General features: G+C 37.7%; 1 protein-coding gene across 3 annotated transcripts in view; it reads left to right on the top strand.

Annotated features, from left to right (window-relative positions):
• CASP8AP2 (caspase 8 associated protein 2) overlaps window positions 1–16,407 on the top strand; it is a 31,407-nt gene that overhangs the window by 11,430 nt on the left and 3,570 nt on the right. For all 3 annotated transcript variants that reach the window (XM_032339053.1, XM_032339054.1, XM_032339055.1), the window contains exons 4-9: window positions 861–961; window positions 1,573–1,647; window positions 2,913–3,028; window positions 7,880–10,089; window positions 10,971–14,100; window positions 16,292–16,391. In XM_032339053.1, coding sequence (XP_032194944.1) covers window positions 861–961; window positions 1,573–1,647; window positions 2,913–3,028; window positions 7,880–10,089; window positions 10,971–14,100; window positions 16,292–16,391 — 5,732 coding nt within the window. The remainder of the gene's footprint in view (window positions 1–860; window positions 962–1,572; window positions 1,648–2,912; window positions 3,029–7,879; window positions 10,090–10,970; window positions 14,101–16,291; window positions 16,392–16,407) is intronic.

Here is a 16,407-nt window from a genome sequence, read left to right as displayed (position 1 = left end):
ATATACTTTGCAAGTATTTTCTCCCATTCTTTGAGTTGCTTTTTCATTTTGTTGATGGTTTCCTTTGCTGTGCTGAAGCTTATTTTTATTAATTAATCAATTAATTTGGGGGGAGAGAGTAAGAGCATGAGCTTGGGAAAGGGAGAGAGACTCTTAAGCAGGTTCTGTAAGTTATCGTGGAACCTAAGGTGGGGCTTGATCTCATGACCCTGATAGCATGACCTGACCTGGAATCAGGAGTTGAAAACTGAATTCACTGAGCCACCCAGGTTCTCCTGTGCTAAAGCTTTTTAGTTTGATGTAGTCCTGCTTGTTTGTTTTTGCTTTTATTTCCCTTGCCTTTAATGTCAGATCCAGAAAATCTTTGCCAAGACTGATGTCTAAAAACTTACCCTTATATTTATTTTCCTGAGAGTTTTTAGTTTTGGGTCTCACATTTAAGTCTTTAATCCATTTTGAGTTGATTTTTGTGTGTGGAGTAAGTTGGGGTCCAGTTTTCCAACACCGTTTATTGAAAGAGCTTATCCATTCCCCATTGTATATTGTTGGCTTCTCTGTCATAAATTAACTGATGATACATATATGTTTCTGGACTCTCTGTTCTGTTTTCCCTGATCTGTGTGTCTGTTTTTATGCCAGTAGCATACAGTTTTGATTACTTTGAGTTTGAAATCAGTAGATATAATGCCTCCAGCTTTGGTCTTCTTTTTCAAGATAGCTTTGTGTATTTGCTGTCTTTTGTGGTTTCATATGAATTTTAGGACTGTTGTTTCCAGTTATGTGGAAAAATGACATTGCAATTTTGATAGGATTGAATCAGAAAGTACATATTTTAAGAGCTTTTTGTTTGTTTGTTTTAGACATTGCGTCCAAATCATGTGTGCTATCCCGAAATTGTTTGGATTTATATGAAGAAATCCTGACTGAAGAAGGAACTGCAAAGGAGGCAACATATAATGATGTATGGTTTGCCAGAATTAAGGACAGTTATTTTACCTTTTGTAGCTTCTGAAGTTCAGGCATCAGCTTACTATTAAACATTCTGTGTTTAAGAGTTAGCTCTTAGTCTAAAAGAATATTTAAGTCAGTCTGTGCCTTCAGATCTGCTTTTTAAAACAATCGTTTTTGAGATCCTGTTTTTATGTCCTTTGGATAAATATTTTGTTGAGATGAGAAATTTAGTTATAATTTTGTCTAAATTTAGTTATAATTTTGGTTGATTAAATTTAAGTGTCTGAATATATAAAACCTCAACAGGCAATCAGTATAATAAAACATTTTATCTTTTCATGATTTGTTCTAAGTTTTAAAATGTCCCAAGCCTTAATTCAGACAAATTTCTTTCTCCCTTGAATTTTAAGGTCTGGATTGAATGTGAAACTGAACAGAATAAGTTTTTGGTTGGGACAATTTTTAGAACTCGTAATTTTACTAAATATCTGTTAGTAGAATAGACCTTGTCTATCCTTCATAGTAGGTTGATTTTCTAAATTTTAAAATATTCTGAAATGTCACTTAACCTAAGAAAATAATTTAGAATGATGCTTAAGTTAATCTTTTTCTATCTTACAGTTGCAAGTAGAATATGGTAAATGTCAGCTGCAAATGAAAGAGCTGATGAAAAAGTTTAAGGAAATACAGACACAGGTAGGATTATAGTGAATATTTTTGCCTTTTTGTTTTACTGCTCCAGTCAATGAGAGAGAAACTTTACTGAGGCCCTAGGGCCTTTTTTTTTTTTTTTTTAAATTTTAAGTCAAAATGTGTTAAATTGATTTTGTTAGAAATTAAGATGCTAAAGTGTTGGCAGTTTATAAGGAAACTCTTTTTTTAGTGTTAAATGAAACAGCAAATCTGGCAAAACATGCATTATTTCCTGTGTCAAGGAAACTAATATAAGAAAACGGATTGATGTGTTAAATGACATTTACGTAAAGGTCTGTTAGACTAGTTAACAGTTAAATAATGGAAAATTAATGGAGATGGGATCAGGTGGTTTGAAAGAGATTGGTTTGAGGAGCAAACTTTAGAATGGCCATTGGGAGAAAATGGTGATGCCTTCACAATTTTTGCAAGAGTGACTTTTTTTGTGAACATGATACAGCATACAGGAATGTCATGTCTTGTTCTGGTTTTTATTTGTGTTTTTTTTTTGTAAAGTAATTTCTCTTTGTTTCCCTTTTCCCCAAAGAACCAGTTAGTACTAATAAATTCATTCTTTGTTCATCCTGGGTTTGGTACATTGTTACAAGTTAAACTTAAGTTAAACAAGTTTAACTTAAACAGTTAAACTGTTACAAGTTAACTTAAGGTAAACTTAATAGTTGTTAAATATAATAAAATTCTACCATTTTTATTTTCAGTTTTCAAGATAATGACCCAGGCAGAACTTTCTTCTTGTCTTTTTATTGAACTTCTTCTTTGTTTTTTTTTTTAAAGATTCTATTTATTTATTTGCCAGAATGAGTCAGAGATAGATAGCACGAGCAGGCAGGGGGAGCAGCAGGCAGAGGAAGAAGCAGGCTCCCCTCTGAGCGGGGAACCTATCGTGGGACTTGTTCCCAGGACTCTGGGATCATGACCCGAGCCAAAAGCAGATGCCCAACCGACTGAGCCACCCAGACATCCCTTTATTGAACTTTTTATTGCCTTTTCATTCTGAACCCTGTTTTAAGTAGTTTCAGTTGGACTGGCCTTGCTCTGGTGCCATTCATCTTTGAATCTCTGCTGTATAATGAGCATAATAGTGCTTCTCGTCGGACTTTTTTGAGAATTACATAAGATAAAAAGTGTGATGCCTGGCATATAGTTAGCACATTCAGTAATCATCAGTTGTATTATATAAGTTTAATAATCCTGTAGACATATACTTTATTTCTGTATGTACTTTAAATGTATTTTATGGTGTTTAGAATTTCAGCTTAAAAAATGAAAACCAATCTCTTAAGAAGAATATTTCAGCACTTATCAAAACCGCTAGAGTGGAAATAAATCGCAAAGATGAAGAAATAAATAATCTTCACCAAAGGTACAATTGAAGGGTGTGAATCTGTGTATAAATCACTTGGGTGTTGATATGTGGACTGTGTTAAACTTTTGAGTGGAAAGATAGGAAAATCATGCATTAAGTATTTAAGGTTTTACTCTAAGTGACCAATGTTTCCTCTCTCTTTAAAATTTTGGTTGGTCAGTATTCTCCAGGGAACTTCTTACCTCTCTTTTTTCTTTGCACAGCCAGACCTCCAGAACAGTTATCTAAACTTGCTGTCTTCATTTTCTGTTTCTACTCACCTTTGACTCCTTTTCACACTGATTCTGCTTCCATTGGTACACCAAAACAGCTGTCATTTTGGCTAACGGTGACTGCCATTAAGTCCATCAAACAGTTTTGACTTCTGATTTTAATTTGCCCTCACATTGACATACTTAACTTTCTTTCTTTGAAATAGTCTCTTGCTTTGACTTTCATGATTCTTAGTTTTCTTCCTAACTTGGGGTTTATTCTCTCATACTAAATGAGGTTGGAATTCTGCAAAGCTCAAACCTGTGTTTTTATCTTTCTCCATCATTATTTTTATATAAGGTAATCTCACTCATACGAGGTCAGTTCCATTTATATGCAGATAACTACTTCATATCTATACAGAATTTTCAGAATTACCTCATCCCACCTCAGTAGATTCCCCATCATTTATTCAGCTGGTGCAGGCCAGAGATCTAGAGGTAGAATGACAATTTATTTCCCACACCAGGACCCTTCTGAGAGTAGAAGTGAGTGCTATTCATAACTGCAGTGAGATTGCTTGGCAAACTGGGCCACATAGTCACCGTGCCTAGAAGTCATTGACACTTACCTCTCTAATCATCTCTCACATCTAAATTCATTACCATGTCCTGCTGATTTTTATGTCTTTATAATCTCTCTAATTATTATTTCTCATCATATCTACCATCATTGCTACCTGTCAACTCTTATCGGGCAGTCGTCTTTGTGCGGGTATCTCTGCATCCGTTCTTGCTCTTTTGGGCCTTTGGTTTGTCTTTTATCAGTATTAAAGCTGCAGATAGGACACTGTTTTTTAATTTTTTATGATTAATTTTATTATTTTGTTTTGTTTTTTTAGAGAGGGAGAGAGGATGGAAGGGGAAGGGTGGAGGAAGAGGAAGGAAGAGAGTCTTAAGTAGGCTCCCTGCCGAGTGCGGAGCCTTACATGGGGCCTAGTCTCACAACCCTGAGATGATGACCTGAGCCGAAATTAAGAGTCGGATGCTTAACCTGCTAAGCTACCCAGGCGCCCCCAGATAGGATACTTTTTAAAATCACAAGTCTGGACACTTCACTATCATAGAATTACCTCACTCTTCACAATATGGTCCTAAACTATTTTTCAGGCCTTGCCTTCAGCATTTACCTTTGTCCTAGGCGTCACAGCTCTGGTATGTCTCTGGCATTCTTTTGATTCCTTGGATGTACTGTGAGCTCTGCTTTTGCATAGACTTTTTCCACTGCCCGGAAGTGTCCTCTCCACCTGCTAAAAACCAACTCATTTTTGCAGGGGTATTATTAGTCTGTTATCCCTGAATAGGTCAGATTTCTCTTTTGTGGCTTCATGTATACTTGGAGTTTTTAAAATCAGTAATAGAATTACTTGTTTAGTTTCTTCTTCTTCTTCTTTTTTTTTTTTTTTTTAAAAAGATTTTATTTATTTATTGACAGAGATCACAAGTAGGCAGAGAGGCAGGCAGAGAGAGGGGAAGGGAAGCAGGCTCCCTACTGAGCAGAGAGACCCCCCCCACCCCAATGTGGGTCTCACTCCCAGGATTCTGGGATCATGACCTGAGCTGAAAGCAGAGGCTTTAACCCATGGAGCCAACCAGGTGCCCCTAGTATCTTCTTATCTCCAAGTTATTTCTCTTAAAAGCCCTGTGGGCTAGAACTTTCTTTTAGTATCTGTCTTTTCACTGAACTGTAAGCTTCATGGAGCAGGGACTATGTCTGTGTATCTTCACCATTTTATCAAGAGCCTGGCTCAGAGCCTAGCACATGGCAGACAGTCAATAAATGATTGACGAGTGAGAGAAAATAATCTTATGTGTGGACTGTATGGCATCATAAAGGACTTCAGGCCTCTTGAAAATGAAGATGGCTGTGTGTTTACTAACCTAAATTCCATCAGTGCAGCTGGTGTAAGATTGCTTCCTGAAATATTGGGGGAAATTTTATACATTTTTGGATCTTTTATGGGTGGGGTGTCATGTTTGAACAGGGTGGAAAGAGAAACTGGGTGAATAAATGAAATATGAATATGAATAATGTCCTTAGATTGATTGATGTGGTTGTATATTATCTAATAAATATTCTGCCGATATTTTCACTTTATAATTGTGACCTATATTTGGTATTCTAATGGTAAGTGTTTATCATTTGGTTGAAATGTTATGTTTAGTAGAAAAATTAAAAATAACATAAGGTGAAAGTTTAAGAGTATGCATTCTGGAAATTATATTATGTGAAGGTTTATTTTAAAAGAAAACTTTTCTTTAAAAAGCTTATTTATTTAAGTAATCTGTATACCCAGCCTAGGGCTCAAACTCATGACCATGAGATCAAGAGTTGTACTTCTGACTGAGCTACCTAGGTACCTCTTTTTTTTTTTTTTTTTTTTTTTTAATATTTTTTCTTTATTTATCTGACAGAGATCACAAGTAGGCAGAGAGGCAGGTAGAGAGAGAGGAGGAAGCAGGCTCTCTGCAGCGCAGAGAGCCCGATGTGGGGCTCGATCCCAGGACCCTGGGATCATGACCTGAGCCGAAGGCAGAGGCTTAACCCACTGAGCCACCCAGGTGCCCCGCTAGGTACCTCTTAAAATAAAACTTTTGATAACTTTTATCTAGTAAGGAGCTATACTAAATATGTATTATGAGCTCTGTGGGCTAGAACTATCTTTTAGGAGCTTATAGTTTAATAGTTTATAGGTTTAATAAGTATGACATACATAACACATATGTCCTTTGTCAAATATGAGTTCTTTGTTGGATAAATTTATTGTGAACATCTGCCATTCTGTGATTTGTCTATCACTTTTTATTGTGTCTTATGAGGAATAGAAGTTTTAAATTTAATTAATTAATTTTTATTTTATTTTATTTTTGGGGGGGGGCAGCAAAGCAAGGTTTATTGAGTGGTAATAAAGTGATAATACAAAGTTCTTGAGGAGGGAGGGGACCCAAGAGGGTTGCCCAGAAGTTTTTAATTTTAGTGATGTTTAGTTTATCAGATGTTTTTCTTTTATGGTTAGTGTTTTTTATGTTCATCTTTCCCAAGTGGAAGGTATCTTCTAATTGTTTTTTGAGCTAAGGTATTTATTAGTTTCCTAAGGCTGCTTTAACAAATGACCACAAACTGGGTAGCTTAATAAATACTGTTGTTTAAATTTATTGTTTCATAGTCCTGGAAGCTAGAAATCTAAGATCAAGGTGTTAGCAGGATTGATTCCTTTTGGGGGCTATGTGTAGAAGGATCTATTCCAGGCCTCTTTCCTTGGCTTGTAAATGGTTGCTTTCTTCCTGTGTCTCTTCTGTTGCTTTTATTTTCCACATAGCTCTGTGTCCAAATTTCCCTTTTTTTTTTTTTTAAAGACTTTATTTATTTATTTGTCAGAGAGAGAGGGAGAGAGAGCAAGCACAGGCAGACAGAATGGCAGCCAGAGGCAAAGGGAGAAGCAGGCCCCCTGCCGAGCAAGGAGCCCGATGTGGGACTCGATCCCAGGACACTGGGATCATGACCTGAGCCGAAGGCAGCCGCTTAACCAACTGAGCCACCCAGGCGTCCCCAAATTTCCCTTTTCTATAGGAATATTAGTTATAGTGGATTAGGCCCACCCTAGTGGCCTCTCTTTAACTTGACTGCCTTTATAAAGACCCTGTCCTCAAATCAAGGTGCACTGAGATACTGAAAGTTAGGACTTCAGCATAAGAATTTGGCGGGGGGAGGTGGCGGCACAATTTAGCCCGTAACAAAATCCATATAAAATGTACATACTGTTTTAGGTTGTATGTCACCCATGTCCTCTTTTGTTTTATAAAAATCTCCCCTTATTCCTGAGTCTTTTAAGCTTTGGTGTTCTCTATACATTTAGTACTGATTAGGAATACATTTATGGAGATTCAGGGAAGTTATAGAAGTTTAGGAAGATGACTTAAAGTATTACAACGAACCAAAATGAGCTATTTACATTTTATTATTAGGAAAACTGCCAGTTTTCTGGAACACTACTATAAAACCTTAAGACTTAGGCTTTTGCTGTTGTTGTTGTTAAACAATAAGTACATGCCATTCCCCTAAGAGAGAATTCTCTTTATTTTTGCGTAGTATGTGCCCCTTTAAGATGGGTATTGATGCTTTGGTTTCCTGTGGAATTGTATGTGAAATAGAAAACTGGGGTAGAGAGCTCCATTGAACTCTATGATTATCTGTGTTGCCTGGCATTGTTTTACTTTTCCTTCTGTTTTAGTTGCTTTAGAGTGAGCGAGGACAAGAAAATAATGTCACTTGTTCTAAAAGAAATGAATCTGTGGTTAGTTTGGGAGTGGTCTGCTGTGGTGAGGGAAGTCTGGAAGACATTGATTAAGTGCTGGGATAGAATGGAGAGGTCCTTCGGAGTTTGAGCAAAACAACTAAAAGGGAGTTTCCTTATTTTAAAAAATGGGCCCATTTAGTTGGAAGCTGGTAAGCGTCACTCACGTCTTTATATGAAATAAAATTAATTTTGCCAGTATGTGGGGCCTGACTTTTAAAGTGTTTTGCATGTAATTAAAATCTGGATTATTAACAAGAAATTAACTTTGGTTTTTGTTGTCAATTTTTATTTCTTAATAGATTGTCCGAGTTCTCACATTTTCGAAATAATCACAAAACTGCAAGGATAGCAGATATAGTTAAAACAAAAGATCTTAAATCCAGATCTCCCCATTTGGATGATTGTTCAAAGACTGATCCCAGAGTGAAAAGTGATGTTTCTAAAGATGGACATCATAGCACTTCACTGCCAAATCCCGAAAAGGAAGGAAAATCATATTGTGAAAAAAAGAGCACTTTGTATTTGCCTCCATCTATTGAAAAACACTGCACCAATGGCATTTGGTCACGTTCCCATTATCAGGTTGGTGAGGGTATTTCAAGTGAAGATAATAGAAGAGGGAGAAAAGATATTAGACATAGCCAATATAGCAGAGGAACTGATAGAATATGGAAAGACTTAAATACTAGTTGTGGTGATGGTGAACCGAGGAACATAGAGACTAGTCAAAGGCTACAAGGACGTCCTGAGAAATATGGTAAAGGTGAACCAAAGGCTGAAAGCAAAAATTCAAAGTTCAAAAGTAACACAGACTTGGATTATAAAAATGAACGAATTAGCTCTTCTTGGGAGAAAGAGACCTTTAGAGAAAGGTCATACACTCGAATGGACTCTCAAAGTGACAAAAAACTAGAAAGACAAAGTGAAAGATCACAAAATACAAATAGAAAAGAACTTAAATCACAAGACAAAGAAGAAAGAAAAGCTGATCAAAAATCTAAATCTGTAGTAAAAGACCAGGATCACTGGAGAAGATCTGAACGAGCATCACTTCCTCATTCCAAGAGTGAAATAAAATCTTCTCATAATTCAAGTAAATACCATCTAGAAGAGAGAAGAGGAAGGGAAGATTGTAAAAGAGATAGAGGTGTAAGTAATCATAGTTTTCAAGAAGGAAGATGTCCATCCTTTCTTTCATCCAGTAGAGCTCATAAACACATTGACTCCAAGGAAGTTGATGCTGTGCACCAATGGGAAAATACACCTTTAAAAGCAGAACGGCATAGAACTGAAGATAAGAGGAAAAGAGAACGAGAAAGCAAAGAAGAAAGTAGGCATATAAGAAGTGAAAAAAGAACACCTACAGAACATTTGCAGAAGACTAACAAAGAAATTAAGAAAACCACTACTGATTTAAAGAGACAGAATGAGCCAAAAAGTGATAAAGGTGAAGTCTGTAACACTGATGTTTCTCAAGGAACAGATAATAAAGAGCTTGTAATTAAAGCTGACATTGGTCCAAATGAAACAAAAGACTTAAAATTGAGTTTTATGGAAAAATTGAACTTAACTCTTTCTCCTGCTAAAAAGCAGCCTGTTTCTCAGGATAACCACCATAAGATAACCAGTATCCCCAAATCCAGTGGAATGTGTGATTTGGAGTGCTTGGTGCATGCGACAACAGTGACATGTGTTTCCTCGGTCAATGAACATACCACAGAGGAAACGGAATCCAAGTTGTCGGAACCAAAGGATGCTCTTGCAGCTGTATCTGAAGTCAGGACCAGTAATCCAGAAAGGAAAATAGAAGAAGAAAGCAGTTTGTTAGTTAAATCTGATGAGAATACTGTGGATTGTGATGTGCCCATTTGTCATACAGAGACTTCTTTCTCAGCACCCGTGGAAATGAAACAAACAGAATCCATGTTTCCCTCACCAGCAGAAAAGGAACAAACCATTAATGATACAAAGGCAGCAGTTCCTGTAGTAGTGGACATATTACAAACAAATGTTTCTCAAAACTTTGGCTTGGAATTGGATACCAAAAAAAATGATGATGTGGATTCTTGTGTTTCTGGAGGTATGGGAATGAAAGAGGCTTTTTCAATAGAAGTAGCTGAATCCAGTGACAGCATTTTGCAGCCTTCAGTTGAAGAAACTGGCATTTTGCCAATAGCCCTTTCAGAAGATGGTAACCGCAAATTTGAGCCTTCTCTTGTAGATACACCACTGGTTGAAAGTAAGTCTTGTCGTTTGGAGCCTTCCTCACTTAAAGAGACACTGGAATCTTCACTTCAGCAGACTGAATTAATGGACAACAAAATGGAAATCGGTGAAACAAACTCAGTATATAACGATGATGAGAATTCAGTTCTAAGCATTGACCTTAATCACCTGAGGCCTATTCCAGAAGCCATCAGTCCTCTGAATAGTCCAGTGAGACCTGTAGCAAAAGTTCTTAGATTGGAAAGCCCATCTCAAGTTCCGTTATGTAATAACAGTCATAAAGGTAATAGTTTATATTATGTTCTATAACTTTATGTGAGAATGCAAAATACATAAGCAAGAAGAATTTGTGTCTTTTCTTTTTTTAAGATTTTATTTATTTGACAGAGAGAAAGAGAGAGAGACTGAGCAAAAGTAGGGGCAGTAGTAGCCAGAGGAAGAGGGAGAAGCAGGCTTCTCTGTGAGCAAGGAGCCTGATGCTGGACTGGATCCCAGAACCTCGGGATCATGACTTGAGCTGAAGGCAGACATTTAAGGGTGACTGAGCCACCCAGCTGTCCCAGTGCTCTTTTTTTTTTTTTTTTGGTAAAATAACTAAAATATTATTCAGACCCCTGTCATTGATTTGAAATGTACATTGAGCCTTTTATCTAAATTTTGTTCTTTTTACAAAAAAGAGTATTAGGGCAGATTGTTTCAAATACTCTGCTTGCTTTCAGAGTTTTGTTCAAAAGTCATCATCAAATGGTATCGAGTAGGTGGTGCTGCTAACATGAAGATACCCAAAGATACCCCGAGAGTTGGTTGATGGTTAGTCTGATGACCAAACTATATTATCACTGAGCACGAATTAAGACCAGTAAAGACATACGACATGATTAATTATTAGGCATTAACATTCTACTATAAAAAAGCTATTAAAATATGAATTGGGGGTGCCTATGTGGCTCAGTCAATTAAGCATCTGACTCTTGATCTCAGCTCAGGTCTTGATCTCAGGGTTATGAGTTCAAGCCGCACCCTGGGTTCCACACTAAGTATGAAGCCTACTTATAAAAAAAATGAATTGCTGCAGTTTATAAGTTTTTATTATATTTAGTATGGAAATCTCAAATGACTTAAGACTATAGTCATGTGACTGTAATATATATTTCTCTTCCACAGATATATTTCCACCAAATTCAGCTCAGTCTACCTCCAAGAGCAAGTCTGATCTCAATAAGGAGAATCAAAAGCCAATTTGCAAGTCTGACAAATTTACAGATACAGACTCTCATAAGAACTCATCTTTAGATGAATTAGAAGAAGGAGAAATTATAAGTGACAATGAAAAATCTAAGCCACAAAAAAGTTTTGAAAAAAGTGTCACACCTAGAACTTCTGATGAAGTGCAGAACACAAAAACTAGCCCAGGAAGTAGGAAAAGTACTCTGCATTTGGGTAAAGAGACTAGAAAAACATCTTCTATAAAAATCCATCAGACCAAAAGCAAATGGAATAAAAGACAAAGTGAATCTAGCAGATCTTCAAAAACAGAGAAGAAAGACAAGACAATGAGTACTTCCAGCCTGGAAAAAATAGTTCCGATTATTGCTGCACCCTCTTCTGTACGGGAGATTATGCACATGTTACGAATGATAAGGAAACATGTAAGGAAAAATTATATGAAATTTAAGGTAAAATTTTCATTGATGCAATTCCATAGAATTATTGAGTCAGCGACTTTGAGTTTTACATCACTAATTAAACACCTTGACTTATCTAAAATCTCAAAGTCCATGGTTACTTTACAGAATAATCTCTGTGATGTTATAGAATCCAAGCTTAAGCAAGTTAAGAAGAATGGCATTGTGGACCGTTTATTTGAACAGCAGCTACCAGATATGAAAAAAAAACTGTGGAAATTTGTAGATGAACAGCTGGATTATTTGTTCGCAAAGCTTAAGAAAATCTTAGTAAAGTTTTGTGATTCCATAAACTTTGGCAGTGACAGTGATGAAGGAAAACGTGAGAAGATAAATAAAGAGAAAGCCCAGTATTCAAATGGTCAGAAGGGAAATGTGGACTGCTCCAGCAAGGAAATGCTGAAAGAGAAATCCCCCAAATCAGAAGATTCTGCTAATTGTAAGTCTTTACCAGGATGTAAAAAGTCTGAGGAAAAACATCAAGACCAAAATAATTTCAACATTAACACAGCAAAGCGTGACATTAAAAAAAGTTGTAACACTTCCTTCGATAATATTAAGAACTCTCAATCTGAAGAACACTCCTTGGAACCAAACCGTCCCGGCACCCCAAAGCCAGAAAAAACCGAAGGCAACACCATCGAAGACACACAGACATCCCAGCATGCAGCTTTGAAGCCAGAGCGCAGTTTTGAGATTCTCACTGAACAGCAAGCCTCTAGCCTTACTTTTAATTTAGTGAGTGATGCCCAGATGGGTGAAATATTTAAAAGTTTGTTACAGGGTTCTGACCTTTTAGATAACAGCGTTAATTGTAATGAAAAAAGTGAGTGGGAGTTAAAGACCCCAGAAAAACAGCTGCTGGAGAGTCTTAAGTGTGAATCTATACCAGCTTGTACAACCGATGAGCTAGTTTCAGGGGTGGTTTCACCATGTCCTAAAATGATTAGTGATGATAATTGGTCATTATTATCATCCGAGAAAGGCCCTTCTCTGTCTTCAGGGCTTTCGTTGCCAGTTCATCCTGATGTGTTGGATGAAAGTTGCATGTTTGACGTGTCCACTAATATAGCTTTGAGTAAAGATAATGTGTGTAGTTCAGAAAAGAGCAAACCCTGCATTTCCTCCATACTTCTGGAAGATCTAGCGGTCTCTTTAACAGTGCCATCACCTCTGAAGTCAGACGGTCATCTCAGTTTCCTAAAGCCTGAAGTTTTGTCCAGTTCAACTCCTGAAGAAGTTATTAGTGCCCATTTTAGTGAGGATGCCTTACTTGAGGAAGAGGATGCATCTGAACAAGATATTCATTTAGCTCTGGAGTCTGATAATTCAAGCAGCAAATCAAGTTGTTCTTCATCGTGGACAAGTCGGTCTGTTGCTCCAGGCTTTCAGTACCACCCCAACCTACCCATGCATGCTGTCATCATGGAAAAGTCCAATGATCATTTCATTGTGAAAATACGGCGGGCAGCACCATCTACCTCCCCTAGTCTTAAACAGAATGCGGTGGCTGATGAGTCATTGGCATCTTTGCCTGGAGTGGAAAAGGACGCTGATAAAGCAGCAGAGAAAGACTATGTTTCATGTCAGAACGGAGTTTTTAAATCTGTGGAGGAACTAAATTCTGACAACAATGTTGATAGCAGTAAATCAGCCCATGAAGAACAGGACTGTATGATAGAAACACAGGTTCCCGATATATATGAATTTCTTAAAGATGCTTCAGGTAAAGTGGGCCATAGTAATGAAGTGACTGATGAATGCTTTAAGTTGCACCAAGTGTGGGAACCAAAAGTACCTGAAAGCATTGAAGAATTGCCTCCAATGGAGGAAATTTCACATTCTGTCGAGGATCATCTTCCAAACACCTATATAGACCTCACGAAAGACTCAGTCACTGAGACCAAAAACTTGGGGGAATTCATAGAAGTAACAGTTTTAAATATTGATCAGTTGGGATGCTCTGAAGGCAGTTTGGATCAGAGTGCTCAAATACTAGATGAAATGCAGCCCGATACCGTAGATGCTTTTATTGATTTGACACAAGATGTTTCAAGTGAGAGTAAAAACGAAGGGAACTGTCCTGCCTTAGCTGTTGAACACTTTGAGTGTCAAGTGATATGCGTAGATGAAGATAACTGTAAGGAAGAAAAGGTGCAAGTGGCAGACAGGCCTTTGGAATGCATTGTTGAGGAAACCTGTATTGATTTGACCTCAGAACCTCCCAGTTCACACGAAGTAAAAAAGGATGATTTAAAGTCAGAGCCGGCATCAAATTCTGATGATTCAGTATTGCCTGGAGCTTTGGATAATGCTCCTAAAAAGAGAAAAAACCTTTCTGATCTAAACCATTCTAATAAAAAACAGAGGAGGGAAACAGATTTAAGCAGTAGGGAAAAGACCAAGAAAATTACCCAAGATTCTGGTGAGAATGGTGAAGCTCACCGAAAGAAAGCCCATAAGAAAAAAGACCCTGCAGTGAGCAAAGAGCCGTCATCATCAGGCCCAGGGATTAAGGATCTATCAGCAGCATCTGCCACATCTCCTAAAAGCCTTTCTGCAAAGAATGTTATTAAAAAGAAGGGAGAAATTATAGTTTTATGGACAAGGTAAGACTCTTGAGACTCAAGTCACCAGGAAATGTTTGCAGGCCAGGCATCTGTTCTGTCATGCCATCATAGTTTAGTCATCCCAACCTAAAATAAGGCAGGTAATGACATACTTCAAAAATGGCCAAAGTTGGTAGAAGATGCATTCTAGAGTACAGTTCAGCTGGAGTATGGAATGATCTAGAGCAGAGGCTCTTAACCAGGTTTGTGCATTAGCACCATGGATATAAGTTTTCACTTTTTTTTTTTTTTTCTTTTTAAATAGGCTCCATACTCAGCGTGGAGCTCAGTGTGGGGCTCCAACTCACGACTGTGAGATCAAGACCTGAGCTAAGTTGGTCACGTAACTTACTGAGCCACCCAGCTGCTCCTGTTTTTTGTTTTTGTGACATCATTTTTTTAACTAAAAATTCTTTGATTTGTAAGGAACTGGTATAACCACATTTTAATTTTTTTAAAGATTTTACCTATTTTTTTTTATTTGAAAGAGAGTGTGAGCATGGGGACAAGCAGAGGCAGAGGGACAAGCAGCCTCCATGCTGAGTGCAGAGCCTGATGTCAGGCTCGATCCCACAACCCCAAGACTGACTGGAGCCGAAATTGAGTGTGATGCTCAAAACACTGAACCACGCAGGTGCCCTAGCATAACCACATTTTATTTATTTTTATTTTTAGAAAGATTTTATGTATTTATTTGATAGAGCACAAACAGGGAGAGCAGCAGAGGAAGAGGGAGCAGCAGGCTCATGCTAAGGATGGAGTCTGATGTAGGGCTCGATCATGACCTGAGCTGAAGGCTGATGCTTAACCAACTGAGGCACCCAGGTGCCCATAACCAATTTTATTTTTATTTCATTTATTTATTTTTAAAAATATTTTATTTATTTTAAAGATTTTATTTATTTGTCGGCAGGGGGAGGCACATGCAAGGGGAGCTGCAGGCAGAGGGAGAAGCAGACTCCCTGCTGAGCAAGAAGCCTGCTGTGGGACTTGATTCCAGGACTCTGGGATCATGACCTGAGCCAGAGGCAGATCCTTTGCTGATTGAGCCACCCAGGCGCTCCCCCGTTCCCCCAATAGCCACATTTTAGAAAGGAAGAAGGACAGGTGGTGTAAGACAGGGCAGAAAGTATGAGGCTTTGTAATTTGTATTTTCCCCTAAACTAGGAGTTTGAAAAAAGTTTCATTAATAGGGTTGCACTTTGGATTCCTATGTGAACTTTTAAGAAATGCAGATTTAAAGACCCCATTTCAGACACAAATGTAACTGAAGTTGTGAACCATTGGTTCATTGCTCCCCAGACTTATCTAGTGTGCATAATAAGGGAAACTCAATCATACTGAAATTGGTGACCGGTTTTATTATTTTACTTTATTCTATTCTACTTAATTTTATTGTATTTTATCTTTTAAGTGAGAGATATGTTTATTTTAACCAAAAACACTAGCTACCACAGAACACCACCAGTCTCTAAAGTGCAGTCTGGGGGCATGCACGTTGGGGAACAGCTGGTGTTGGGAACACGTGGAGAGCCTGGCTCCCTAATCTATTGAGAGCCCCACGTCTTCTCTCCCTTGTCACCCTGAACTTAGCTCAAATCTCCAGAAACTGTCTCTTTGCTTTTGCTCTTAACCTCGGGCCCCAGAAGTGCTCAAAGGTCTGAGGGAGTTCTGTAGCAAGCAACTTCCTGGTGACCAGTTTTGTTTAATACCACAGTCTTCCGTGCCTTCCTTCTAGGTAATTTACAGATGGCAGAATAGGATCTCAGAGAGTATAACAACACACTCTGGTTCAGACCATGTGGAAAAACAGGTCTGGGAATGAGAAGATCTGGATTCCATTTTACTGTTGGTGCTGCTGCTTTTTAAGACTGTGACCATGTTTGGGCCCTGGTTTTAAAAGTACTCCACAATTAAAGAGAGAATTTTGGAAAAAATCTTTAATTTTGGCATTAGAAAAATAATTTTGTTTTAGAAAATTTTGGAAAATACCTGTGAGCTCAAACATCATCCATAATGATCTCTTCTCAGAGATCCTCATTGTCCATATTTTGGTATATACATTTTTTCTTTTTTTCTGTGGGTTTTAATAAAAATGTCACCTCTATTGTAGATATTAAGGCAGTGGAGTTTTGTTACTTTTCGGCTCTAATATGCAAAGGCTAAACAAATACCATTATTCTCTCTTCAGAAATGATGACCGGGAAATTTTATTGGAGTGTCAAAAAAGAGGGCCATCACTGAAAACATTTTCTTATTTAGCTGCCAAATTGAATAAAGATCCATATCAGGTAACTACCCAATTTT

The sequence above is a fragment of the Mustela erminea genome, chromosome 4 (genome assembly GCF_009829155.1).
Source record: "Mustela erminea isolate mMusErm1 chromosome 4, mMusErm1.Pri, whole genome shotgun sequence".
NCBI lineage: Eukaryota > Metazoa > Chordata > Mammalia > Carnivora > Mustelidae > Mustela > Mustela erminea.
The sequence above is the reverse complement of the archived record's forward strand: the minus strand, read 5'-3'. Positions and strand labels throughout refer to the sequence as shown.